The 26,477-nt window shown below is 43.3% G+C and overlaps 1 protein-coding gene across 3 annotated transcripts in view; it reads left to right on the forward strand.

Annotated features, from left to right (window-relative positions):
- PPP4R1 (protein phosphatase 4 regulatory subunit 1) overlaps nt 1-26,477 on the forward strand; it is a 60,918-nt gene that overhangs the window by 27,429 nt on the left and 7,012 nt on the right. For 2 of the 3 annotated variants that reach the window (XM_073790525.1, XM_073790526.1), the window contains 8 exons: nt 40-198; nt 618-745; nt 7,822-8,333; nt 10,410-10,526; nt 13,169-13,323; nt 14,669-14,767; nt 16,296-16,481; nt 18,046-18,207. In XM_073790525.1, the coding sequence (XP_073646626.1) occupies nt 40-198; nt 618-745; nt 7,822-8,333; nt 10,410-10,526; nt 13,169-13,323; nt 14,669-14,767; nt 16,296-16,481; nt 18,046-18,207 (1,518 nt within the window). The remainder of the gene's footprint in view (nt 1-39; nt 199-617; nt 746-7,821; nt 8,334-10,409; nt 10,527-13,168; nt 13,324-14,668; nt 14,768-16,295; nt 16,482-18,045; nt 18,208-26,477) is intronic. The other variant, XM_019920642.3, reaches the window with a different exon arrangement.

Raw genomic sequence — 26,477 nt, forward strand, 5'->3', positions numbered from 1 at the left:
TGTGTGTCTGCCTAACGAAACACCATCCTCCTCGCACAGCTGCCCAGGTTTTTCCAGCTCTGTTCCGATAACGTGTGGGGAGTCCGCAAGGCCTGTGCTGAGTGCTTCATGGCGGTTTCTTGTGCAACATGTCAAGAAATTCGACGGACTAAATTATCAGCACTATTTATTAATTTGATCAGTGATCCTTCACGTTGGGTAAGGTTTTGTTTAATTATCATTTTTGTAAAAGAATGCATTTTACAGAAGATGTGATTTTGATTTCATAATTTAAGAAATAATTTATCATCTAAGGTATGTTATTGCTAATTTAAGGTATGTTATTTAAGGTATATTATAATTTAAGGTATGTTATTGCTATCATTTAAGGTATGTTATTGCTAATACTTTTAGGAGTAGACAGTAGACTACTATATTAACTTTTTTTTTTTAAACTGGATGAAATTTCTGTTCCATGCAAATGTTTTATAGGGTCTCATATTCACATTCTCATGGTTTAAATATTCAAGCCAAGATAAAAAATTTAAAAGTAAAAAGGAGAAAATAATTGATGGGGAACTGTAAATCCTAGCTGGAGAAGGATTTATGTTTTATTCCTGTCCTTTTATTCTTCTTAGGTTCGGCAAGCAGCTTTTCAGTCTCTGGGACCTTTCATATCTACCTTTGCTAATCCATCTAGCTCAGGCCAGTATTTTAAAGAAGAAAACAAAAGTTCAGAAGATACATCAGTAGAAGACAAAACTAGGTATGATTTTTTAAAACTTTGCTTTCCAGTTTTACTGCTTGTGAGCATTTTTTTCATTTTCACTATTTTTATAATGTTCTTTTTGGAGAGTTTACTATTTCTCTTGATTACAAAAATTGGTAAATATTTTAATAGAGTTTTATTTTAAATACATTTGTTAAACATCTCTTTGGTTAATTACATATTTAAGTGAGAAGATGAAGGCACACGTAACATAGTTAGCTTGGTGCTGGGCATATAGAAAGCTGTAGTGATAGATTTGATAATAATGTTTGCGTAAGTTTATTTAATAAGTAATTTACCTAGTAAACCATCTGTTAACATTTAGAATATACAAAATAATGGTTATACAATTTAAAGGGTTTGGTTTTATAAGGAGTAGAACCTAATTTAGGAATATGTGTTACTACATAGTCAGTTTCTTACTGTTATTTTTCTTTTTAGTTAATTTTGTGGATCTTGGATTCTCTGTCTACAGAATAATGATTGTAATCTCTCAATTGAGGGGGAAAGTATTTTAATGATTAGCACCAAATTAGTGCACTTACTAACTAGAATATCAACTTTTAAGAGCATTTAATAAGGCAACCAGATGTTCAAATAAAGCTTAAAGAGGACATCTCTGATTTTTATTTTTTTTGCATTAAAAAATTTTACTTGAGTTTTAGTTTTTAAAATTTATTTTAGTAGGGCTTCCCTGGTGGCGCAGTGGTTGAGAGTCCGCCAACACGGATTCGTGCCCCAGTCCGGGAAGATCCCACATGCCGTGGAGCGGCTGGGCCCGTGAGCCATGGCCGCTGAGCCTGCGCGTCTGGAGCCTGTGCTCCGCAACGGGAGAGGCCACAACAGTGAGAGGCCCACGTACTGCAAAAAAAAAAAATTATTTTAGTATATCCTTAGGGGAAAAACAGTTCAGACCTAAGTTAGTGCATGGGAAATAATGCACAGACTTTGACAGGTGTGCACTTGAGCTCAGTTAGTGCCTGTTTCTGAAACAGCCCTGCCTGTAATGCCTGAGTTACCAGAGTGCCTTGTCCTCCCTTGTCATGATGCTAATGGACATTTTCTTCTGTAGGTCTTGATACTGTGATATTTGTTTTCTTGGTGTTTTGATTTGGCAGTTCTTCCTTTCTTTGCTGCCTTGTTTTACCTTTTTGCCCATTCTCCTACCGTCCTGCTGAATAGCCAAACAAACCTGAGGTACTGTATTTTGTAAAGGAAGAAAAATCACTCTAAACCTGTCTTCCTAGCAAGAAAAGTCTGTCAGTTCTTTTTTTTTTTTTTTTTTTTGCGGTACGCAGGCCTCTCACTGTTGTGGCGTCTCCCGTTGCAGAGCACAGGCTCCGGACGTGCAGGCCCAGTGGCCACGGCCCTCGGGCCCAGCCGCTCCGCGGCATGTGGGATCTTCCTGGACTGGGGCACGAACCTGTGTCTCCTGCATCGGCAGGCGGACTCTCAACCACTGCGCCACCAGGGAAGCCCATGTCCGTTCTTTTGAAAACAGCTGCTGCAGGGAATGTGACAGAGTGATGAAGTGGGGAGGGGAGAGGTGCTATCTGCTCTTCAGTTTTAAAATCAGCGACCTTTTCCCTAATGGTACTAATTGTACGAAGACTGTTGCATAGCTTTTATTTATTTTTGTATCTGGAGAGAGTCTAGGAAGTGAAAATATAAATTTACAGAGAATTATTAGGACGGGGTCAGCAAACTTCCTGTAAAAGACCACGCAGTAAATATATTCGATCTCCGTCAGAACTCCTGCAGTGTGGGAGCAGCCGTAGACAGTCCATGATGCATGGGCTCAGCTGTGTTCCAGTAAAACTTTATTGACAAAGACAGTTGGTGTGGCTACCATGGCCGGTAGTTTTGCTAACTGCCGGTATAGGACATTATTGGAAGAGCTATTTAAAGGCAGTTAGTTATCTTTTAGCTACAAACTTTAACTCCTCTTCCATTGTTATGAGGTCTGTCTTAGTGTCAAGTCAATACTATTTGTAGCATTGGATTCTCAGTATATTATTAGACTTTATTGAATTGTGTTAATGATGTAAGGGAGGGAGGAGACAGTTCCTGGCTGAGAAAGGAGTTCTGTTAAATATTGTAAAAGCTGTTGTGTAGTCCTAGGTATTATTAATCTCAGAGCCATTAGCTAATTTGCCCTCTCTTAAATACTGCACTGGCTTTTGTTTTGAGCTGTCTTAAATCTAGTTTCATTATCTAAGGTTGACTGATTGGTTAATTATGCAAAAATTAATTGAGCACCTACTATGAACCAGTGACTGTAGACAGATGAACCAGGGCTTGGTTCCTGTTCTCGAGGTCCTCTCAGTTTCCTAGAATTCAGATTTCTCAAACGAATATCTCACAAAATAAGCAAGTTTTTGGCAATATATTTCTGCTACTGTTTATTTCTTTTGTAGTGTTGCATCTGATCCTGGAAACATTTAATATCACTTAATACTCTTTGAAGCATTTATTGATTATAAACCTCTGACTTTATAAAATACCAGGTTTATCTCTCACTCACCCTGGATCAGGCTGTTCATACTTCTTTGAAGGTGTTAATAAAAGCTGTGCTTCCAGAAACAGAGTTAAGCATTCAGATTTGCACTTTTAAGTTATGTGAAATGAGCAGCCTCTTTTCTGTTTAGTTAAACCAGCTATTACACCGCTCTCCGAATACATTGCCTTCTTTGGGTTCTCCCTCTTTCTGTCTGGGACGCCATCCTGTTTCATCCACACCTCATTTAACAGAGAGAATGTCTGGACAAACTACCTCCAAGAATCTTGGAGGAAATTCAGAGCTTTTGCATCCTGGCTGTTCATAGCACTGGTGCACGAGCACTGATCTTGGTTGTGTATTTTGCACACATTCATCCAGTGGGCTGCAGGTCCCCCCGCGTAGCAGCCTGGTTGTTATCTGTGTGTGTTCTGACACCTTCACCAGGCCTGGCACATGCTCGGCACACGATAAATGTCCATTGAATGAGTTATTGTTAGAAAATAATAGATTTTATCTCAGAAGCCTTAAGTAACTGCACTGCTCTTGCTAGTTTTTGTCAGTTTAGCTTAAAGCTAACTATGTGTAAGTAAAATTGTTACTGGTACAAATCTGGAAGTATTTCACTGATGTTGAGACTCCATTATGAAGTCACAGCACCTGGAGGCTGTGTCTGCTCTCATCTCAGGATGCAGTGTCTGGGACCAGATGTTCCCAGGGCACTTTCCTAGGCCACAGTCTTGAGCCACCAGGTCTCTGAAGATACTGACTCTCAGCTTACGTAGGCACCGAGGAGGTGTAGGTTCTCTTGGAGATGCGTTTCTGGCTGACGCTCTGCCGCACTTGTTCCCTACACCTGCGAGGAACTGGGCTACTCCGCTCCTCATGCGAGCCCTCAGTCTCCGTTCTCCTCAGGATAGCGTTTGCTTGTATGATAGCGTTTGCCAGACCGACCGTTAGGAATGTCAGAATTCACTTGATTGTGCACTGACTGTTACCCAGCTCCAGGAAAAAATGTATTTAGAGAATTTATATTTTTGACGGTTTATTTTGAAGCAGACGGTTTATTTGTACAGAATTTAATACTTCCCAGAATTTCATATGAGGGAAAATGTTTTTGTCTCTTTAAAACCGTACGAGGAGTTTGAACTTGGGACAAACTAATAATTTTTCATAAGGCAAATAGAATGACTTGGCCGGTGATTCTCTTTGTTTTTCCTGCTGAGAATATTAAAATTTAATTTTAATGCTAAGATGAGATTGTGATCCAGGAACTTCAGGCCCTTGGAATAGTTTTCCATACTAAATGGCCTTTTAATTGGGTTCTTTTTGTGAATTTTAAGTGGAAGTTTCTTAAATTCATCAGATAACAAGTGAAGTCTTAAGTTTCAGCCATTTGCTCCCCACTACCGCCAAACAATGTCGTGTTACTATAATTCTTATTTTTTTTAATTTTAAAATACTTATTTATTTATTTTTGGCTGCGTTGGGTCTTCATTGCTGCGCGTGAGCTTTCTCTAGTTGCAACGAGCAGGGGCTACTCTTCGTTGTGGTGTGTGGGCTTCTCATTGCAGTGGCTTCTCTTGATGCGGAGCGCAGGCTCTAGGCACGCGGGCTCAGTAGTTGTGGCTCGCGGGCTCGAGAGCACAGGCTCAGCAGTTGTAGCGCACGGGCTTAGTTGGTCCGTGGCATGTGGCATCTTCCCAGACCAGGGCTCGAACCCGTGTCCCCTGCACTGGCAGGCAGATTCTTAACCACTGTGCCACCAGGGAAGTCCCTACTATAATTTTAAAATTACAGTTTGCATGATATCAGAAAAACTGTAAAAATAGCCAAAGAATCCCATAAACACTTCTTCCAGATTCTCCAAATGTTAACATTTTACCATACTTGCTTTATTATTATTTTTTTCTGAATTCTTTGAGATAAGTTTTAGACATGATATTCTTTTTACCTTCCTTCAATATTTCACTCCTCAAAACACAGATACTAATACATAACCAGACTCTAATTACCAAAATTAAGAAATTAACATAGATACAATACTGTCATCTAGAGATTTTATTCAAATTTTACCCATTATCCCACTCGTTTTTTAAAACAAAAGAAAATATATCTTTAATAAAGGCATGATTGGAAAATATCATGTAATTCATACACATATAGAAGACACTTGTTTTGCATAAGAGCACTTGCTTCGGGACTGTTTTGGAGGAAAAGGATGCTACAGACATCGAGGCCAGTCCCTCATTTTATGAATAAGGAGCAAATGTGGAATCTGCAGCGCCAGTGCTGGGTGAGACTCGAGTTCTCGCAGTTTATGTGTGCATGTTATGTATTTTATGATTATAAGCATGGTGGAGAAACACCAGAATTTTAAATGCTATCACTGTGTGGTATGTTTTCAGATGAGGTATTAAATATTTTTATCTATATCTAAAAAATATATTTTTTAAATAATCACGTGTTTTTAAAAAAATTCGTTTCTGAAAACAGTGTGAACTTTACTATGAGATAAAGTGCAATCAGGGAAGTTGGTGATCTCCTGAGAGCACGTATGGTGGCTCTGTAACTGGGATATCATGTCGGTGGTAACGTCACCTCCAGGGCAGAGGCCGGGTGAGCCTCCTGTTTAATGTCTTTCATTGTGTATATTTAAGGGCCCATGTTTCAGGGGAGCACCCCACCCTCACCTGACAAATTTACCTGCATATCCATCCTCAGTTCCCTTTCATGTTTCTTAGAAAGAGCTGTCTCTTCACCCATTTAATCTGTCCCCCTGTGTTCTCGAGCCCCTAGTCTTCCTTCTCAGAAAGACATTGCTTTATCAGTGATTCCATCAGTCTCCTGTGTTTTCAGTTCTTCACCTCTTCTGACCTTTTTCTCTGAGCCTGAAGAATGCTCGTCTGAAGCATCCTCTTGTACAGGAGGAATGCCGTGCTCTTTGTCACTCTGCACGACTGTCATGACACATACGCAGGCCAGTCCTTCTGAGGTGCCCTCCAGTCTGTCTGGGCTCTTGACCAGTTTCCCAGGGACGTCACCACCTGGAATTCCATGTAGATCCCGACTCAGCCCATCCAGACGGAAACCCCCTCCTCAAGCTGCCCTGGTGTTTTTCACTTGCAGTCGGTGCCACCAGCACCTGTTCCGTCGCTCGGGCCAGAAATCTGGAAATCTTCACAGGTTCCTCCCTTTGCTTCTCATGCCCCGCGAGCGGGAAGTGAGCAGTCGTGTTGGCGTTGGCGTCATTTGAGTGTGTTGCCATCTTCTGTAGCCCCGACACGCTGCCCTGTTCAGGAGGGCATCCCTGCCTCTCCTCACCTGCTCTGCTGCACTCCCTGCCGCCTGGCGCATCTCCAGCGCGCTTCCTGTCCTGCTTCCGGGTGGCCTTTCTGAAAGAACGCATCTCAAAATGTAACTCTCTTCACCCCTGCCTTGTCTCCTGTACCCTAGGGTACGTTCCGGAGGTGTTTAGTGTGGGGCGCAGTGGCTCCGCCGACTTTGCACTTTTCCATCGGTTCCCTCTCTGAGCCGTCGTAAACTCATCGCCGTTTCCTGAAGGTGTGGCACCTCTCCTGTCACCCCTGCCTTTGCATATGCTGCGGGTTTTCCCTTAGCCTCCTAAGCACGTGTTGGTTGCTCCACCCACGGCTCCTGTCATTCCCTGGAAAGCCTTTCCTTGCAGCTGGTGCATCTGCCTCCAAGCTCAGTGTCCTTGCTCCCTCCTTACCACTCTGCAGGAAGCATTTGCCTCTGATGCTAATCTCAGGAGCAGCAGCTGCCTCTCATTTACATAGGAACCCTCACCACCAGTGTCGCTCCCTGGCTCCTAGTAGGTGCTCAGCATGTGTTTGTTAAGGGTAATTGAGTCAGATAAACTCTGAGGGGCCGTTAGAGCCTCTGTGTAGGTGGTGGATGGCGGTGACCCATGGGCTGTGGTCCCGGGGCTTGTACCACCTACCTCTCTGTCAATTAAGTCATGGCTGCAGGGGGGAAAACTTTTGGGAGTAGAGCTGAAAGTGTGGAAGGAATAAAAATAGCTATTTACACTTAAGTGGACTTTAATGTATTTTGCAAGATAGTAAATAAGGATCTTTTCTAATGCTGTGTAGAGGTTTTTTTCTGTGTAGGCAAGGAGGTTTTAATTCTCAGCTTTTTGATAGGTCATTGGAGCACAGTGGCAATACCATAATCCTAAAAATCAGATAATTTTTACTATGTATTTAGCTTAAAATGCATTGTGAGAATTTATCTTCTTACTATTTCTTTTTAGTTTTTTTTATTATTGAAATTAGCATGGTATTATAGAATCCCGGGGTTCTTAAATGTTATCTCCTCCAACTATTACATAATACTTTAATATCTAGTCTTAACAGATGTTTACATCTCTGAGCACAGAACAACTGATGGAAAAAGAAGCATTATCAGTAATATAAATAAACTACTGAATTTGTATGGATAATTTGTAATTTTTAATACTTGTCTAAATGCTTTATGTAGTATCTTTCATTGTTTTTTTTCAGTAATTATTTTTATACTTTCACTTTCTTTTTCCCAAATAACACAATAAAAGGACCAGAGATGAAGAAGTCCCAGAGGATGCACAGATCAGGCTAGAGGATGTTCCTACAGACCCCACTGTTTTTAATTCCAGTGTCAAACTGGAAGGTGCGCTGGACCCGGACATCGGTGCTGAAAGCCCTAGGAAGCCTCCAGGGGACAGCTCATTACCTTGTCCTTTGTCCTCAGAGCCTCATCAGGAGGCAGCTAGTAATGAGGATGATAAAAAGCCTGGCACCTGCAGGTCTGCCTCTCAGTTGGAGGTGGGCGCCAGTGCGCAGGACTCAGCTCCCCTGGATCAGGAGTTGTACAACTCCTTCCACTTCTGGAGGACTCCTCTTCCCGAAATAGATCTAGATGTGGAGCTGGAGCAGGGCTCTGGGAACGAACTCGGCCCCGAGGGGCTGGAGGGAACGCCGGAAGCCACCGCCCCGGCTTCTGCAAACATCACCACGGCCACCAGAAAGGAACTGGAAGAGATGATAGAAAATCTGGAGCCGCACATTGACGACCCCGACGTGAAAGGTATGGGAGTCGGTTCTTTATTCTGATAAAAAATGTTATTTTCTGACTTTTTCCCCCAGAAAAATTGCCTTTTAAAAATCTATTGTGACCATTGTCATCATGTATTCTTGTCTGGATAAATGTGATTAGTCTGAATTTTAGGAAATAAATTTCAGATGAGGCCGTCACTGTGTTCCTAAGTGTAGCATGTACGGATGTGTTGGTTCACAAATCACTCTCTGACTTGTTCACACTCACTCACTGTTTTTACAATTTTAACCCTTGAGTCCTGCCTTAACTCTTCTGCTCTGGATCTCATAAACCTTTTTATAAACGGCAGATGCAGTGCTGTGTTTTACGGAAAGACTGTAGTCTGTTAGCAGTGGACAAAGATACGTATCTTCCTATGGAACGTGGTGTTTTAAGAGCTGTGGGCGTTTGCGAGGGTCCTGCTGGTGTCTTTGTTTCTCAGTTGGACCTTGTTCCATTGGGTTACACTTGTGTCACCTAGATTCTGCCATTGTGAACGGCAGCCTTGAAGGTTGTTGTGTGTGAAAATAACAAGTTACTCTCACTCAGTGGAATAGGAGTGTGGGAACGAAGTCCCAGGCCACCCCACTCTGCCTGCCGGGGCCAGGGGGTGGTTTACGGTCTGGGGGTAGGAACCTGATGCCAGCGACATCAGAGCTCCTACTGAGCACAGTAACCAGTGAAATCTGAAATGTTACCGTAAAACAAAAAACAATTTTGAAAAATCCCCAAACTGCAAGTCTTCAGATCCTTTATCACTTTGTGGATTTTTTTTTTGTCCTTGTTCATTCTAGAAGCTAAAATTTCTAAACTGTCAGTTTGCTCAATGTTAGCAAAATACCTATTTTTAAAGCAGACAAAGCGAAACCTTCAGTGTCCTTCTAAAACACGCAAAACCTTGCTGTGTTTAAACTTGGAAAATTTCATCAGTGGAGGTGATATTAGCAGTTATCTTTATTTGGCTTTAACGTATCATGATTTTTAAAGATTTCCTATGGTAATTTTATGCTTGGAGAAAAACTAAATGATTTGTTTGATTAAAGGCAAATTCATATCCTTGATGGTTGAAAGTTATTTTAATTTAACTGGCAGACAGTCACCTTTTCCAGAATGCTGTGAATAGTATCGGGCGCCGTGAGCCTCTTTTGAGTCTGTGTCTGCAATTTATCCTTGCCATTCGTGGACCAGTAGTTCATTCCTCCTCCTTATGAGTGTTTTCCGTAGAATGTCCTACTTTCTATCCCTCGCGGTGGATTATTTTCTCTGAAAACCTCACAGCTTCACTGCTCTCGCTAGTTCCTCATTGTGGCTCCTGCCCTTAATTTTTACCACCTTGAGCCCAGAATTCTGCATTTTATGACAACCTGGTGATGCAGCAAATACTGAGGCTTGGTTTTGTTTGACAAATTAGAATCTTCATCAGAATCTTGCCTTTGCCATCTCCCTTCCACCCCAGATGAGGAGGACGGAGACAGAATTACACCTCAGATGTGCACATCTTGGGGTGGTCAGCTCTTGATAAATGTTGTCTTTACAGGTTTCTGCTTTTTGTTGAAATAAATTTTATTATTTGTCAACTTAAGTTTTGTTCAGTTGATCAGACTTCAGTAACTCTCACGTCTTGTTTTTTTGTACGCTCCTTAGCTTTATGGAAGAAAGATTCCTAACTGGCCTTTGGCCCGTTCTGGGGGCTCTCCCTGTACACCCCTGCTAGTCGGTTCTCTGACACATAGTAGACACCTGCTAAATGTTAATGGAAATACTGAATAAGCTACTTTAAATTCTTTTTTTTAACAAATAAGCTGAAAGTAATATGCATAGTTTGCTTTTTTAAAAGACCTACGTGGACACATATGAGTTTCAGGATATGACTTGGTGTTTCAGAAGGTGACTAACACTGTTTGACTTAAACTTTATGGGCTGCAATTGAGATTTTAGTAGTAATACTATATTATGATTTAATCAGTTCTCTTTCTAATTCAGCTCTTACACCTGTTACAGTTTAAATTTGTCCTGTTGTTCTTTCTGTCCATAATGTTGAAACTTCTGTAACATATTCATTGATAGACGGATTCATCCAGCATCACTTATCGAGCACCTATTCTGTGCCAGCTACTCTTCCAGGCAGTGAATATATACCAGCAGCAGACCAGACAGAAATCCCAGCCTCAGAGAGCACAGAGGGTGAGACACTTAGTGTGTAAACTGCCTGTGTCAGATGTTCTGCAGCAAAACATCGGTGGGCAGGGTTGGGGGCGGGAGGGCTTCGGCTGCAGAATTCCTGAGCATCTGAGGGCATGTTGAACCCGTGTTAATTGTAGTAACTATTTCTGACTTCTCATACTATTAGAAGGTGTTTTGGGTTTTTGAAGGGTGTACCTTAACTGTGGGTGCTTTTTCTTTTCTAATCTGTGGTTGTGAGCAGTCTGTCAGAGAATGTCTACCTGTTTGAAAGGCAGAATTAACCCCAAATTGGAAGCTAAGTTCTGGCCAGGGACCCAACTAGTTACGTTGCGTGTGTGTATTCTTGACTGGGGGCAGGGGAACGTCAGGGTGAGGTGGACCCTCAGAGTCGAGTTTCTGCTTTCACGAGCCACTGGGTCCCTTGTTCTTTTCCATGCTGTTTGGTGGGAATGTCATGGGAAACAAGAGCAAGCGTTGGGTTTTTTTTTCCTCTAAGGCAGCCTTTGCTTCACAGTCTTACCGATTTAACTCTTACCTTCTTTGAAGCATTGATAGATTAATTTTTTTTTTCTTTGTGGGTCTCTAATCAAAAAACTTAAGTGTTTCCAGGAACTAGAATGAGATGTTCCTGTCAGAAAAAGAAGGCCCTTTCTCAGCTGTGGAACAGAAGTAGATCCTATGTGGAAGGACAGAAAGGGAGGTAGTAAAATGGGAAGAAGGTGAAAGAGAGCCCCTTTTCCAAACTCCCTGGCGTGTGGCATCACCAGGCTGATTCAGGATTGAGCCACGGCTGAATAGTGACCGGTGCCGGTTTGATAGGCTGTGGCCAGTTCACAGACTGCAGAGGGGAAGCTGGCCAGGCCAGCAAGTACAGAGCTCTCTCCAGTTTCGTTAGGGCCAGTGGAATAACTGGGTCCACTGGGCAGTTGTGGTCCAAAAAATCGTATTGTTCATTGATTGTAAGCAAGAAATTGTTAGGAACTTGTGACTAACCTCCAGGACGGTGTGCGAGAGTCGGAGATGGAAAAGGTGAGCTCAACCAGACCAGCGCTTAAGGGGGGGCAGGAAATTCCAGGTTCCAGGCTGTCTCCGATTCTGAGCGCAAGTCACCAGGGACCGCGTGGGCTCTGACCCTGGGGTTTCCGCCCGCATCGTGAGGAAAACGCAGACGTGGTGAAGGCCTGTGCTTCAGTTTCCTTCCGCTGGTCGTGGTGAGCCATCCGCTGAGTCTCAGGCAAGCCTGGGTTCTCCGGGGCCACGGGCTCTCCGTGAGCGGGCATGAGGTCGTCCTCGTGACCTCTGTACCAGTCTTTTGAAGGAGGTAACCTCAGTGTGACTCACTGAAACTTTTGTGAACGTACAAACCTAAAGGTACAGAATAACATAGACAAGGAGGAGGCTGTCGTTTACTCAGGTTGGTGGCCTGTGTGAGGCGTGTTCTGTGAAAGGCTTCCCAGGAACAGGTCGCGATGCATGAGGGAGCCCACCCTCACACCCCCCGCCTGCGTCTACGGGGGCAAAAAGCATGTTCCAGGCCGTCAGCCTCCTTTAGTTCTGTTGTGATTTCATTGTGGAAATTTGGAGGATTCTAAAAGGGGAGCTGAAGTGAGTAAAGGATTAGATTAGTACAAATTGCAGCTGAAATCCCCAAAAGAATGAGGATGCTTTCCTTGAGTAACTTTTCATGATTAGACACCTTCAGTTTAATCTGTTCAGTTAGGTCATCATCCTGTATGTTTCTTGTGTCTCTCTTGCTGGGTACCTTGTATACTTTAGAATTTTATAAATGCTATAGCATAGTAATAGGTTATCTTAATAAAATACTGATTGCTTTTTAATAATCTTTAAGTAGAGTGGGAGCACACTTTCTAATCTTTGTACTAAATAAACTTGCAGGTAAACTTTATAAATTCCTATATTTTGAGCATCCAGGCGGATTGTTACTTGAAGTAATGCTACACAATTTCTTTTTGCTAAATTCCTCATTTATGTTGGGGGGAAGGAAGAATGCTTTAACTTCACTTTGAATGACTTACATAAAGAAGATGTCACTCAAAACGTAGGCGATGCCATTTGCCACACTTCAGGGCTGCTGCTTGGTTATCTGCCGTTTTGGTTTCCTGCGAGCGAGGCAGGGCTTGTTTGGGATCCCTGGGTTTGGGACAAGTCACTCATTTCACTTTCAAAAAGAATTAGAGAAAAGTAAAATAAACCGGAATGAGATATGAGATGTTTAAATGTAACAGCCACAGAAATCTTTGTAATTCCCCTTGTTTTATGTTGGCAGGGTCTGTGTGACTGCTCTCCTGCTAAGATAGCTTAGTAAGTAAGCCTCGCCAGTCCCGCTCATGCGTTCCCAAAACATAGTTCACTGACCCTGAAATTGACTAGATAGCATCTCTCTTTTCATACTAACGCAGAATAATGTACAGTAGTGGGTAAACGTTTTTAATCTCATGAAAGCATATTAGCTTTCTACTTCTTCCCTCGGAGAACTAATGATTGACCACAGTAGAGGTTTTTTCCAGCTTTTCGATGGCAGTGTCCCAAAAGCACTGCGTCTCATTGATCCCATAACCTTGCGCAGGGAGAGCCTGGGCACCCGCGGCCCCATGCTCACAGGCCTGTCCTTCCACCCACAGCGCAGGTGGACGTGCTGGCCGCCGCCCTGCGCGCCTCCAGCCTGGACACCTGCGACGAGGCCAGCGAGGCTGCCCGGAGGGCCCCGCAGGATGAGCTCCTTGGCTGCAGACTTGACCATGGCACCGCCGGGCCTTTGACGAGCGAGACAGTCGAGGTGAGGGCTCCGCAGGGCGTGCACGGTGAGCTGGGTGGCCCCGGTGCCGTTCGCGGGGCGGCCGTGGTGCTCGTCACGGCCCAGTTACCACGTCCTGTCTGTCACTGGTTTTCTCCGTCTCCCTTCTGCATAAAGTAAAAGTCATCGTCACCACGTCCTGTCTCTGTGACATGAGTGTCATGTCCAGAGCTTGGAGTTAATAGTCAGCCCGGGACTGTCTACATGACCACTCCGCAGCTTCAGTGTGGGTGTGGCTCACTGCAGTGAAATAATCTGACTGGAGACAAAGCCCTTTATCAAGAGTAATTAACTCTTCCCTTTTCTTTTTGGAGGGGTGCTTTGTTTCTGATGGGACCATTTCACTGCAGCGAGCAGCACAGTATTCTGAGCGGAAGATCGGGACTTGAGGCCGTGTTGCGGGATTATCTGGACCCTGGAGTGTGCGGGTGGGTACTGTGACCAGCCCGCCTGCCTATGTCCTGCACCGTCCTTCCCGAACCCCCCGACCCCCCACCAAGCCAGCACCACGCGGTGTCAGTAGTTCTCATCCCTTGTGTGTGTTGGCGGGAGAAGGAACACATGCTTGTGGCCAGAGGCAGGTGGTCTCGGGTCAGAGCGGCCTGGACGCTGAGCTCAGGGAGGGGGGCCTCATACGCATGGGGGCACGGGGGTCCCAGGGCCCCGGTGGATTCCTGACTTGTTTTCTGTTAGATGACACCCAGTATAGCTAGAAATCTTGCGTAAAACCAGGGCTCCAGAATGCAGCCCTGACCACTGAGCATCATCGGAGATTTTAGTGCTTCATCTGAGTTTTAGAAGGTGTTTTGTTTTCATTTTGGGGTTGGCAGGGGCTGTTAAAAAAGTATTGGGTCGGCCAGAAAGTTGGTTTGGGTTTTCCTGTAACATCGCATGACAATTCCAAATGAATTTTTGGGCCAGCCCAATATATTTGTGAAATTAGAAATAGCCAGGAATAGAAATAGTAGAAGAAAAACTGTGTATGACATACCATACAACAGTTGCCTAAAGCAACCTCTAAATACTGTTTTATTGATAGCTAATTTTAGATATTGGGACCTTTTCAAATTTACTTCTAAATTTACTTTTTAATTACATTTGTTCTGGAATTTATTTTCATACCTTTAGCAACCTATTCTGAAAGTTTGATTTAAGGCAGGGGAATTCTTATGAGGTCTTAGGTCTGTTTATAAATGTTTAAAAGTATGAAGAATTTGTACATATTCTTATCTTTTGGTGGCCTTGAAAGGTGAGTAACTTAGTAAGATGGTTTAAATGAAGGGAACTCACAGACAGGACAGTTCTTTAAGTGACCGTTCTCTCCCAGCAGAATATGGAGTCCGCCCTTCGCTATATTCATGATGATTCAGACTCGGGCACCAGTGGTGGTTTTAGCCCCGATGAGGAAAGGAGAGCTAAAGTGCAGGTAGGTGACCCAAAACTCTTTACTTTGTGTGGGTGTTGTTAAGTCCACTTTTAAACCCATTTCTCACCAAATTTGGCCCTTCTGATAATGTTTTGAAAATGAGGGCTGATATATCATACTTCTGATAAGAAAATTCAAGTGGTCGAGTAAAATATAAGCAGAAATCTTCCTCTTCTCACACCTGTGACCCCTTCCCCTCCAGGGTGACCGCGACCATGGGTCCTCTTGTATTTCCTCAGCGCGCCTAGGCGGACGCGCCCGCGCGTCGGCGTGCACCTTTCTCTTTCAAAGACACATAGCCATCACGCCTGGGTCTTCATGCCTGAGTTGCCAAGGATTGTAAGGTAGAGCTTGACTTCAGAAAGGAGAACGTGGGAGTACGGCCCAGAGCCGCTGTAAAGTGCTGTCGGCTGGCAGGGTGACTCGAATCGGAGGCTTTACATGTGGGGTCGTTGGAATGTGGTGACGCCTGTCTTTCTTTTTTCTTTTCTTTTTTAAAGAGTCGTGTCTTGGAGCTCTTTGCACAGGAGCACAGACTCCCCCCCCCCCCCCGTCGCCCCCCCAGCACAGCACCCACGCGGCCCCGCGTGAGCAGGGCTGGGACGGGTGTCCACGTGTAGGTGTGCTGTGATATTACAAGTAAAGCCATGTTCATCGTGATCATGCCTGTGCTTTGCTCCTGCGACTGTCTCTGCATTAGTATAAGTAGATTGCCTGGGTCAAAGGGGGCGAGTCCTTTGTTTTTGTTTGTTCTATTTATTAAAAATGGAGTTGGTATTCATAGTGTTTTAAAACATGCTTTTTCAAGCCAGTGCATACAGATTGTCTCATTCCTTTAATGAATTTCCATTTTATTTTTTAAAAATAGATAATATGTTTACAAAGTTCAGAATTCAGCTTCCTTCTTAGCTTTTCTCCTCCAGCACCCACTTTGCTTTTCCCCTAAAGCGGCCAGTTTTATCTCTATTTTGTAGCTCCTTCCAAAGCTATATTTCGCATACATAAGCAAGATCGTAGATATGTTCTTCTAGATATGTTCTTCTTGTCCTCGCATTTATACAGTGGTTAGAGGTATGTACACTTTAAGTTTCTGTAGATAATTGCTAAATTTCCATCTAAAGGCGGTTGTTGTTGTCGTTTTAAGGTCCTTGTTGGTGACAGTGCAGAAGAGGGCCTGCTGAGCCTCATCTGCTAGGTTAGCCTCATCCACTAGGTTAGCCTCATTCGGTAGGTTACCCCAGACGCTGTAATCTCTGCCAGCACTGAAAGGCGCTGATCTTATTCTTAATGTATCTCTTAAATTTAGTAAGCAGCTCTCATCATCCTCTAAGCTGTTTTCTGTTTTAAGATCTTGTTTGTTGTTTTCCTCCTTGAAGCTGCTTTTATTCATTTACACATGTATCTCCCTTAGCGTGTTTTCTTATCTCTTTTCAGTTACTGGAATCCTGAAACTTGGAGATTGGTTTTTCACGACTATATGAGGTGCAAGTGTGCCTAATTTACAAAGTCTGCACTCTCTCTTGGTTAGGACGTTGTGCCCCAGGCCCTGCTGGATCAGTATCTCTCCATGACCGACCCCTCCCGGGCGCAGACAGTGGACACGGAGATCGCCAAGCACTGCGCGTACAGCCTGCCGGGCGTGGCACTGACGCTGGGCCGGCAGAACTGGCACTGCCTGCGCGAGACCTACGAGACGCTGGCCTCCGACATGCAGGTGCGGGGCCCCTGTCCACGCTCCCTCGTGTGCAGAGAGCTTGCCAGTGACACCAGAGCACTCCCCCGTGGGTCCAGGCTCCTCCCTCCACCTGAGCAGCCTCTCTTCTTTTTTGTCTGAAGTGCTAGAATTAGCTTCCCGTTTGACCTGCTGAGGTTCCTAACTCAAAGGTGCTGTTGTCTAAAGTTTACGTGCAGATTAATTCTTGAGAATATAGGGTTTCATTTTACTCCAGAAACAGTGTTATAAATGCTTCCTCCCTGGTATTTTTCAACCTTAGCAGAACTGCAGTCATGTTAGGGCTGCCAAGGTCTGGGCCCAGCGGGCAGCGCAGTGTGGGTGGGAGAAGGTTGATGGGTGTGTGCGTGCCCGTTTGTGCACACATGTGCTCACCACCACCACCCGTTTGAGAAACAAGAAATGGGAAACATTGACCCTTGGTTGTTTGTGGCTCTTTGTGGCTGTTTCCCCAGGCTTTGCCGACTTCACCACCCGCCCTTGGGTCTGTCTTCTATACACCCAAGTCCCTTTTCTTCAGTGACCTTCATCTCTCAGTTATTCGAAGGCACCTGCTGAGACTAATTTATACTGAGTTGTGAATGGTTATCCCTCGGTGTCTCAGTTGACTTGGCAAGTTGGAAGTCAAGAGTCCCCTTGGGAACATAGTTTAAGTCCCTCCTCCGACCTCTGGAGAAGCTGATCCCTGCTCAGCCCTCAGGGGTGGAACTGGGCGTGGGACACATGGCCAAGACCAACGAGTGTTCCACCCTCTGTGTGAGCGGCTTTCCACCTTTATTCTGTGGACTCTCGGAGCTGCTGGTGACGGGGACGGCTCTGGATGGGTAGGGCTTATCCAAACATCCTGCCTTCTCCCATTTGATACATTGAACATGGGTACAGCATATTATCTCAAGAACAGGTTCTTGTGTTTGGGGGCGGGGATAAAGCCTTTGTTCTAAACAGCTTCTCAGCAGGTAAAGTTTTAAACTAAATAAGAAAGTAAACTTTTTTAAATTAAGGCCACATGAAGAAAAAGCTGTTTTTGACGTATAAAGTCTCCTGTAAATGGAGCACATTTCTGTTCCGGTGTTCTTTTCCAGGGCTGCCCGCAAGAGATTTTTCCAATCTTGTATCTCTTTAATTGCCAGTTCTTTAAAACGAGTTTTGTGGTTGTTTTTAATCCAGGGTAGTCTGTGCAGAGTCGGGAGGGCCAGTGCAGGGAGAGGCACACCAGCCAGCCTTCGATCCATGTGGGACGCCAGGAAATTGGGCATCCAGTGCTCCGAGAGCTGCACAGGCTTCACCACCAGTGATCTCCAAGCACTTTTTTCCTTCCTAAGTGAAAGGGGGATAACATATACTGTGCAGGGATTTTGCATTTTTCTACCAGTTTTTGATAGAAAGTAGGCATTTAAAACTTGGTATCTATTATTACTATTTTATTCTGATTTAACGAGATTAATAACATTCAGATATAATAAATTAACCTTCATACATTGTGCAAAAGTTAAAGTACCAAGACTTTGTGATCAGCTTACTCACGCAGTTGTCTTTATTCCTGCAGTGGAAAGTTCGAAGGACCTTAGCCTTCTCCATCCACGAACTTGCAGTCATCCTTGGAGATCAGTTGACAGCTGCAGATCTGGTTCCAATTTTTAATGGATTTTTAAAAGACCTCGATGAAGTCAGGATAGGTGTCCTTAAACACTTGCATGATTTTCTGAAGGTAATTTTTAAGTTCTTTTTTATAAAAACACACTAAAATTCTACTGTAGAGTTAAAGTTTTGACTTTATGCTGCCATCAAGATAGGTTTCTGTATGTTCTATGTAACAAATGTAGCCATGACTTTGATGGTACCATGTGGTTAAAAAATAGTCCCATTCTGATCAATTTTGCTAGTGTCACTTCAGTGTTTAATTTAAAAATTACGCTAAATTTCATTTTTAAATGACATTAGATCATGGTTACAAACATTTGTGCCTTTTTTCTCATAATTACTGAACTAACATGTAGGAAATTACATGGACATTAAGCCGTCTGTGGTGTGTCCTCACCCCTCTGATGTGGATCTCTGGTCTCTGACAGGAGCAGCGCTGACTTTACAAATTGTTTAATCCTGGAGAACTATTGTAGTCGTAAAGTTTGAGGTGCAGAAGTATCATAATTGAAATTGCTCTAATTGTCCCGATAATGTTCCCTCAACTCAGAATCCAGTGGGGAATTGCACATAGAATTTAAATATCACGTCTCTTTAGCCGTCTTAAATCTAGGACAGTTTCCCTGACTTTTCACCTGTAATGTCATGGACCTTTTTGAGGGGGCCAAGCCAGTGGTTTTGGAGAATGCCCCCCAATTTGAACTTGCCTGAGCGCTGTCACGCAGTTAGATTCAGGTTAAACAGGTGTTGTCTGCCAAGACTATTACCTCTCTACCTAGGTCCCTGGGTGTTTTTCTGAATGGGTTGCGTCAGGGGTAACACGATGTTGGCTCTTGGGTCCCTGGTGATGCTGAGTCCGGTCCCGTGGCCATGGGTCAGCTCACTTTTCCATCGAGGTTATTTGACTCCTCGGTGGGCGATTCTTTCAAACTCTGAACAGCTCTTTCCCTGAGTCCTTCACACAGTGCTTTTGCATTTCTGTATCTGTACCTGATTCTTGCCTGAATCACTTGTTACTGTGTGAGTTGTAAAATACTAATTTTCTGTTCTTTGTAATTCCTTCTGTGTTTACTAGTTAGTATCTCCTGTAAAGATAACCTTTCCCTTCTCTTCCTCTGCCTTTTTGCAAATTTTTTTTAATATCAGTGTGGACTCTAGAATTACTTTTTTATTCCTTCCGTGTAATGTAATCTATTTCTGTCGGGTTTTTTTGTTTGTTTTTTAACATCTTTATTGGAGTATAATTGCTTTACAATGGTGTGTTAGTTTCTGCTTTATAACAAAGTGAATCAGTTATACATATACATTATGTCCCCATATCTCTTCCCTCTTGCATCTCCCTCCCTCCCACCCTCCCTATCCCACCCCTCTAGGTGGTCACAAAGCACCCAGCTGATCTCCCTGTGCTATGCGGCTGCTTCCCACTATCTGTTTTACGTTTGGTAGTGTATATGTGTCCATGCCACTGTCTCACTTTGTCCCAGCTTACCCTTCCCCCTCCCCGTATCCTCAAGTCCATTCTCTAGTAGGTCTGCATCTTTATTCCCGTCTTGGCCCTGGGTTCTTCTGATCCTTTTTTTTTTTTTTTTTTTTAGATTCCATATATATATGTTAGCATACGGTATTTGTCTTTCTCTTTCTGACTTACTTCACTCTGTATGACAATCTCTGGGTCCATCCACCTCACTACACATAACTCAGTTTTGTTCCTTTTTATGGCTGAGTAGTAGTCCATTGTATATATGTGCCACATCTTCTTTATCCATTCATCTGTTGCTGGACACTTAGGTTGTTTCCATCTCCTGGCTATTGTAAAAAGAGCTGCAATGAACATTTTGACACATGACTCTTTTTGAATTATGGTTTTCTCAGGGTATATGCCCAGTAGTGGGATTGCTGGGTCATATGGTAGTTCTATTTTTAGTTTTTTAAGGAACCTCCGTACTGTTCTCCATAGTGGCTGTATCAATTTACATTCCCACCAACAGTGCAAGAGGGTTCCCTTTTCTCCACATCCTCTCCAGCATTTATTGTTGGTAGATTTTTTGATGGTGGCCATTCTGACCGGTGTGAGATGATATCTCATTGTAGTTTTGATTTGCATTTCTCTAGTGGTTAATGATGTTGAGCGTTCTTTCATGTGTTTGTTGGCAATCTGTGTATCTTCTTTGGAGAAATGTCTATTTAGGTCTTCTGCCCATTTTTGGATTGGGTTGTTTGTTTTTTTGATATTGAGCTGCATGAGTTGCTTGTATGTTTTGGAGATTAATCCTTTGTCAGTTGCTTCATTTGCAAATATTTTCTCCCATTCTGAGGGTTGTCTTTTCGCCTTGTTTATGGTTTCCTTTGCTGTGCAAAAGCTTTTAAGTTTCATTAGGTCCCATTTGTTTATTTTTGTTTTTATTTCCATTTCTCTAGGAGGTGGGTCAAAAAGGATCTTGCTGTGATTTATGTCATAGAGTGTTCTGCCTATGTTTTCCTCTAAGAGTTTGATGGTGTCTGGCCGTACATTTAGGTCTTTAATCCATTTTGAGTTTATTTTTGTGTATGGTGTTAGGGAGTGTTCTAATTTCATTCTTTCACATGTAACTGTCCAGTTTTCCCAGAACCACTTACTGTAGAGGCTGTCTTTTCTCCACTGTATATTCTTGCCTCCTTTATCAAAGACAAGGTGACCATATGTGCGTGGGTCTATCTCTGGGCTTTCTATCCTGTTCCATTGATCTATATTTTTGTTTTTGTGCCAGTACCATACTGTCTTGATTACTGTAGCTTTGTAGTATAGTCTGAAGTCAGCGAGCCTGATTCCTCGAGCTCCGTCTTTCTTTCTCAAGATTGCGTTGGCTATTCGGAGTCTCTTGTGTTTCCATACCAATTGTGAAATTTTTTTTTCTAGTTCTGTGAAAAATGCCAGTGGTAGTTTGATAGGGATTGCATTGAATCTGTAGATTGCTTTGGGTAGTAGAGTCATTTTCACAGTGTTGATTCTTCCAGTCCAAGAACATGGTATATCTCTCCATCTATTTGTATCATCTTCAATTTCTTTCATCAGTGTCTTATAGTTTTCTGCATACAGGTCTTTTGTCTCCTTAGGTAGGTTTATTCCTAGGTATTTTATTCTTTTTGTTGCAGTGGTAAATGGGAGTGTTTCCTTAATTTCGCTTTCAGATTTTTCGTTGTTAGTGTATAGGAATGCAAGAGATTTCTGTGCATTAATTTTGTATCCTGCTACTCTACCAAATTCACTGATTAGCCCTAGTAGTTTTCTGGTAGCATCTTTAGGATTCTCTATGTATAGTATCATGTCATCTGCAAACAGTGACAGCTTTACTTCTTCTTTTCCGATTTGGATTCCTTTTATTTCTTTTTCTTCTCTGCTTGCTGTGGCTAAAACTTCCACAACTATGTTGAATAAGAGTGGTGAGAGTGGGCAACCTTGTCTTGTTCCTGATCTTAGTGGAAATGGTTTCAGTTTTTCACCTTTGAGGATGAAGTTGGCTGTGGGTTTGTCATATATGGCCTTTATTATCTTGAGGAAAGTTCCCTCTATGCCTACTTTCTGGAGGGTTTTTATTATAAATCGGTGTTGAATTTTGTCAAAAGCTTTCTCTGCATCTATCGAGATGATCATATGGTTTTTCTCCTTCAATTTGTTAATATGGTGTATCACATTGATTGATTTGCGTATATTGAAGGATCCTTGCATTCCTGGAATAAACCCCACTTGATCATGGTGTATGATTCTTTTATGTGCTGTTGGATTCTGTTTGCTTGTATTTTGTTGAGGATTTTTGCATCTACGTTCATCAGTGATATTGGCCTGTAGTTATCTTTCTTTATGACATCTTTGTCTGGTTTTGGTGTCAGGGTGATGGTGGCATCGTAGAATGAGTTTGGGAGTGTTCCTTCCTCTGCTGTATTTTGGAAGAGTTTGAGAAGGATAGGTGTTAGCTCTTCTCTAAATGTTTGATAGAATTTGCCTGTGAAGCCGTCTGGTCCTGGGCTTTCGTTTGTTGGAAGATTTTTAATCACAGTTTCAATTTCAGTGCTTTTGATTGGTCTGTTCATATTTTCTATTTCTTCCAGGTTCAGTCTCGGAAAGTTGTGCATTTCTAAGAATTTGTCCATTTCTTCCAGGTTGTCCATTTTATTGGCATAGAGTTGCTTGTAGTAATCTCTCATGATCTTTTGTATTTCTGCAATGTCAGTTGTTACTTCTCCTTTTTCATTTCTAATTCTATTGATTTGAGTCTTCTCCCTTTTTTTCTTGTTATGTCTGGCTAATGGTTTATCAATTTTGTTTATCTTCTCAACCAGCTTTTACTTTTATTGATCTTTGCTATCCTTTCCTTCATTTCTTTTTCATTTACTTCTCATCTGATTTTTATGATTTCTTTCCTTCTGCTAACTTTGGGGTTTTTTTGTTCTTCTTTCTCTAATTGGTTTAGGTGTAACGTTAGGTTGTTTATTTGAGATGTTTCTTGTTTCTTAAGGTAGGCTTGTATAGCTATAAACTTCCCTCTTAGAACTGCTTTTGCTGCATCCCATAGGTTTTGGGTCATTGTGTTTTCATTGTCATTTGTTTCTAGGTTTTTGTTTTTTTTGGTTTTTTTTTTTTTTTTGCTATACACGGGCCTCTCCCTTTGCGGAGCACAGGCTCCGCACGCGCAGGCTCAGTGGCCATGGCTCATGGGCCTAGCCGCTCCGTGGCATGTGGGATCTTCCCAGACCGGGGCACGAACCCATGTCCCCTGCATCGGCAGGCGGACTCTCAACCACTGCGCCACCAGGGAAGCCCTGTTTCTAGGTATTTTTTGATTTCCTCTTTGATTTCTTCAGTGATCTCTTGGTTATTAAGTAGTGTGTTGTTTAGCCCCCATGTGTTTGCATTTCTTACAGATTTTTTCCTGTAATTGATATCTAGTCTCATAGCATTGCAGTTGGAAAATATAGTTGATACGATTTCAATTTTCTTAAATTTACCAAGGCTTGATTTGTGACCCAAGATACGATCTATTCCTGGAGAATGTTCCATGAGCACTTGAGAAGAATGTGTATTCTGTTGTTTTTGGATGGAGTGTCCTATAAATATTAATTAAGTCCATCTTGTTTAATGTATCATTTAAAGCTTGTGTTTCCTTATGTACTTTCATTTTGGATGATCTGTCCATTGGTGAAAGTGGGGTGTTAAAGTCCCCTACTTTGATTGTGTTACTGTCAATTTCCCCTTTTATGGCTGTTAGTATTTGCCTTATGTATTGAGGTGCTCCGATGTTGGGTGCATAAATATTTACAATTGTTATATCTTCTTCTTGGATTGATCCCTTGATCATTAGGTAGTGTCCTTCTTTGTCTCTTGTAATAATAGTCTTTGTTTTAAAGTCTATTTTGCCTGATATGAGAATTGCTACTCCAGCTTTCTTTTGATTTCCATTTGCATGGAATATCTTTTTTCATCCCCTCACTTTCAGTCTGCATGTATCCGTAGGTCTGAAGAGGGTCTCTTGTAGACAGCATATATATGGGTCTTGTTTTTGTATCCATTCAGTGAGCTTGTGTCTTTTGTTTGGAGCATTTAATCCATTTACATTTAAGGTAATTATCTATATGTATGTTCCTATTACCATTTTCTTAATTGTTTTGGTTTTATTATTGTAGGTCTTTTCCTTCTCTTTTGTTTCCTGCCTAGAGAAGTTCCTTTAGCATGTGTTGTAGAGCTGGTTTGGTGGTGCTGAATTCTCTTAGCTTTTGCTTGTCTGTAGAGCTTTTAATTTCTCCATCAAATCTGAATGAGATCCTTGCTGGGTAGAGTAATCTTGGTTGTAGACTTTTCTCTTTCATCACTTGAAATATGTCCTGCCAGTCCCTTCTGGCTGGCAGAGTTTCTGCTGAAAGATCAGCTGTTAACCTTATGGGAATTCCCTTGTGTGTTATTTGTTGTTTTTCCCTTGCTGCTTTTAATATTTGTTCTTTGTATTTAATTTTTGATAGTTTGATTAATATGTGTCTTGGTGTGTTTCTCCTTGGATTTATCCTGTAAGGGACTCTCTTTGTTTCCTGGACTTGATTAACTATTTCCTTTCTCATATTAGGGAAGTTTTCAACTATAATCTTCTCAAATATTTTCTCAGTCCCTTTCTTTTTCTCTTCTTCTTCTGGGACCCCTAGAATTCGAATGTTGGTGTCTTTAATGTTGTCCCAGAGGTCTCTGAGGCTGTCCTCAATGCTTTTCATTCTTTTTTCTTTATTCTGCTCTGCAGTAGTTATTTCCACTATTTTATCTTCCAGGTCACTTATGCGTTCTTCTGCCTCAGTTATTCTGCTATTGTTCCCTTCTAGAGAATTTTTATTTCGTTTATTGTGTTGTTCATCTCTGTTTGTTTGCTCTTTAGTTCTTCTAGGTCCTTGTTAAATGTTTCTTGCATTTAGTCTATTCTATTTCCAAGATTTTGGATCATCTTTACTGTCATTATTCTGAATTCTTTTTCAGACTGCCTATTTCCTCTTCATTTGTTTGGTCTGGTGGGTGTTTACCTTGTTCCTTCATCTGCTTTGTGTTTTTCTGTCTTTTCATTTTGCTTATCTCACTGTGTTTGGGGTCTCCTTTTTGCAGGCTCCTGGTTAGTAGTTACCGTTGTTTTTGGTGTCTGTCCCCAGTGGCTAAGGTTGGGTCAGTGGGTTGTGTAGCCTTCCTGGTGGAGGGGGACTAGTGCCTGTGTTCTGGTGGATGAGGCTGGATCTTGTCTCTCTGGTGGGCAGGTTCACGTCTGGTGGTGTGTTTTGGGGTGTCTGTGGACTTATTATGATTTTAGGCAGCCTCTCTGCTAATGGGTGGGGTTGTGTTCCTGTCTTGCTAGTTGTTTGGCATTGGGTGTCCAGCACTGTAACTTGCTGGTCGTTGAGTGGAGCTGGGTGCTGGTGTTGAGATGGAGATCTCTGGGAGATTTTCGCCGTTTGATATTATGTGGAGCTGGGAGGTCTCTTGTGGACAAGTGTCCTGAACTTGGCTCTCCCACCTCAGAGGCACAGCACTGACGCCTGGCTGGAGCACTAAGAGCCTGTCCTCCACACGGCTCAGAATAAAAGGGGGGAAAGAAAGAAAGAAGGAGAGAGAGAGGGGGAGGGAGGGAGAGTGAGAAAGAGAAGAAGGAAGGAAGAAGATAAAGTGATTAAAATAAAAAATAAGAAAAAAATTTTAAGTAATAAAAAAAAAAGGACAGACAGAACCCTAGGACAACTGGTGGAAGCAAAGCTATACAGACAAAATCTCACACAGAAGCATACACATACACACTCACAAAAAGAGGAAGAGGGGGAAAAAACCATAAATCTTGCTCTCAAAATCCACCTCCTCAATTTGGGATGATGCGTTGTCTATTCATGTATTCCACAGATGCAGGTACATCAAGTTGATTGTGGAGCTTTAATCCGCTGCTTCTGAGGCTGCTGGGAGAGATTTCCCTTTCTCTTCTTTGTTCTCACAGCTCACAGGGGCTCAGCTTTGGATTTGGCCCCGCCTGTGCGTGTAGGTTGCCGGAGGGCGTCTGTTCTTTGCTCAGACAGGACGGGGTTAAATGAGCAGCTAATTTGGGGGCTCTGGCTCACTCAGGCCGGGGGGAGGGAAGGGTACGGAATGCGGGGGCGAGCCTGTGGTGGCGACAGAATCCAGCGTGACGTTGCACCAGCCTAAGGCACGCCGTGCATTCTCCCAAGGAAGTTGTCCCTGGGTCACGGGACCCTGGCAGTGGCGGGCTGCACAGGCTCTCCGGAAGGGGGTTGTGGATAGTGGCCTGTGCTCGCACACAGGCTTCTTGGTGGCGGCAGCAGCAGCCTTAGCGTCTCGTGCCCGTCTCTGGGGTCCGTGCTAATAGCCGCGGCTCGCGCCCGTCTCTGGAGCTCCTTTAAGCAGCGCTCTTAATCCCCTCTCCTTGCGCACCAGGAAACAGAGGGAAGAAAAAGTCTCTTGCCTCTTTGGCATCTCCAGAGTTTTCCCCGGAATCCCTCCCGGCTAGCCGTGGTGCACTAGCTCCCTTTAGGCTGTGTTCACGCAGCCAACCCCAGTCCTCTCCCGGCGCTCTGACCAAAGCCCGAGCCTCAGCTCCCAGCCCCGCCCGCCCCGGCGGGTGAGCAGACAAGCCTCCCGGGCTTGTGAGTGCTGGTCGGCCCCGGTCCTCTGTGCGGGAATCTCTCCGCTTTGCCCTCTACACCCCTGTTGCTGCGCTCTCCTCCGTGGCTCCGCCACCCACAGTCTCCGCCCGCGAAGGGGCTTCCTAGTGTGTGGAAACTTTTCCTCCTTCACAGCTCCCTCCCACTGGTGCAGGTCCCGTCCCTATTCTT

This window comes from Tursiops truncatus, chromosome 13, assembly GCF_011762595.2.
Source record: "Tursiops truncatus isolate mTurTru1 chromosome 13, mTurTru1.mat.Y, whole genome shotgun sequence".
Taxonomy (NCBI): domain Eukaryota; kingdom Metazoa; phylum Chordata; class Mammalia; order Artiodactyla; family Delphinidae; genus Tursiops; species Tursiops truncatus.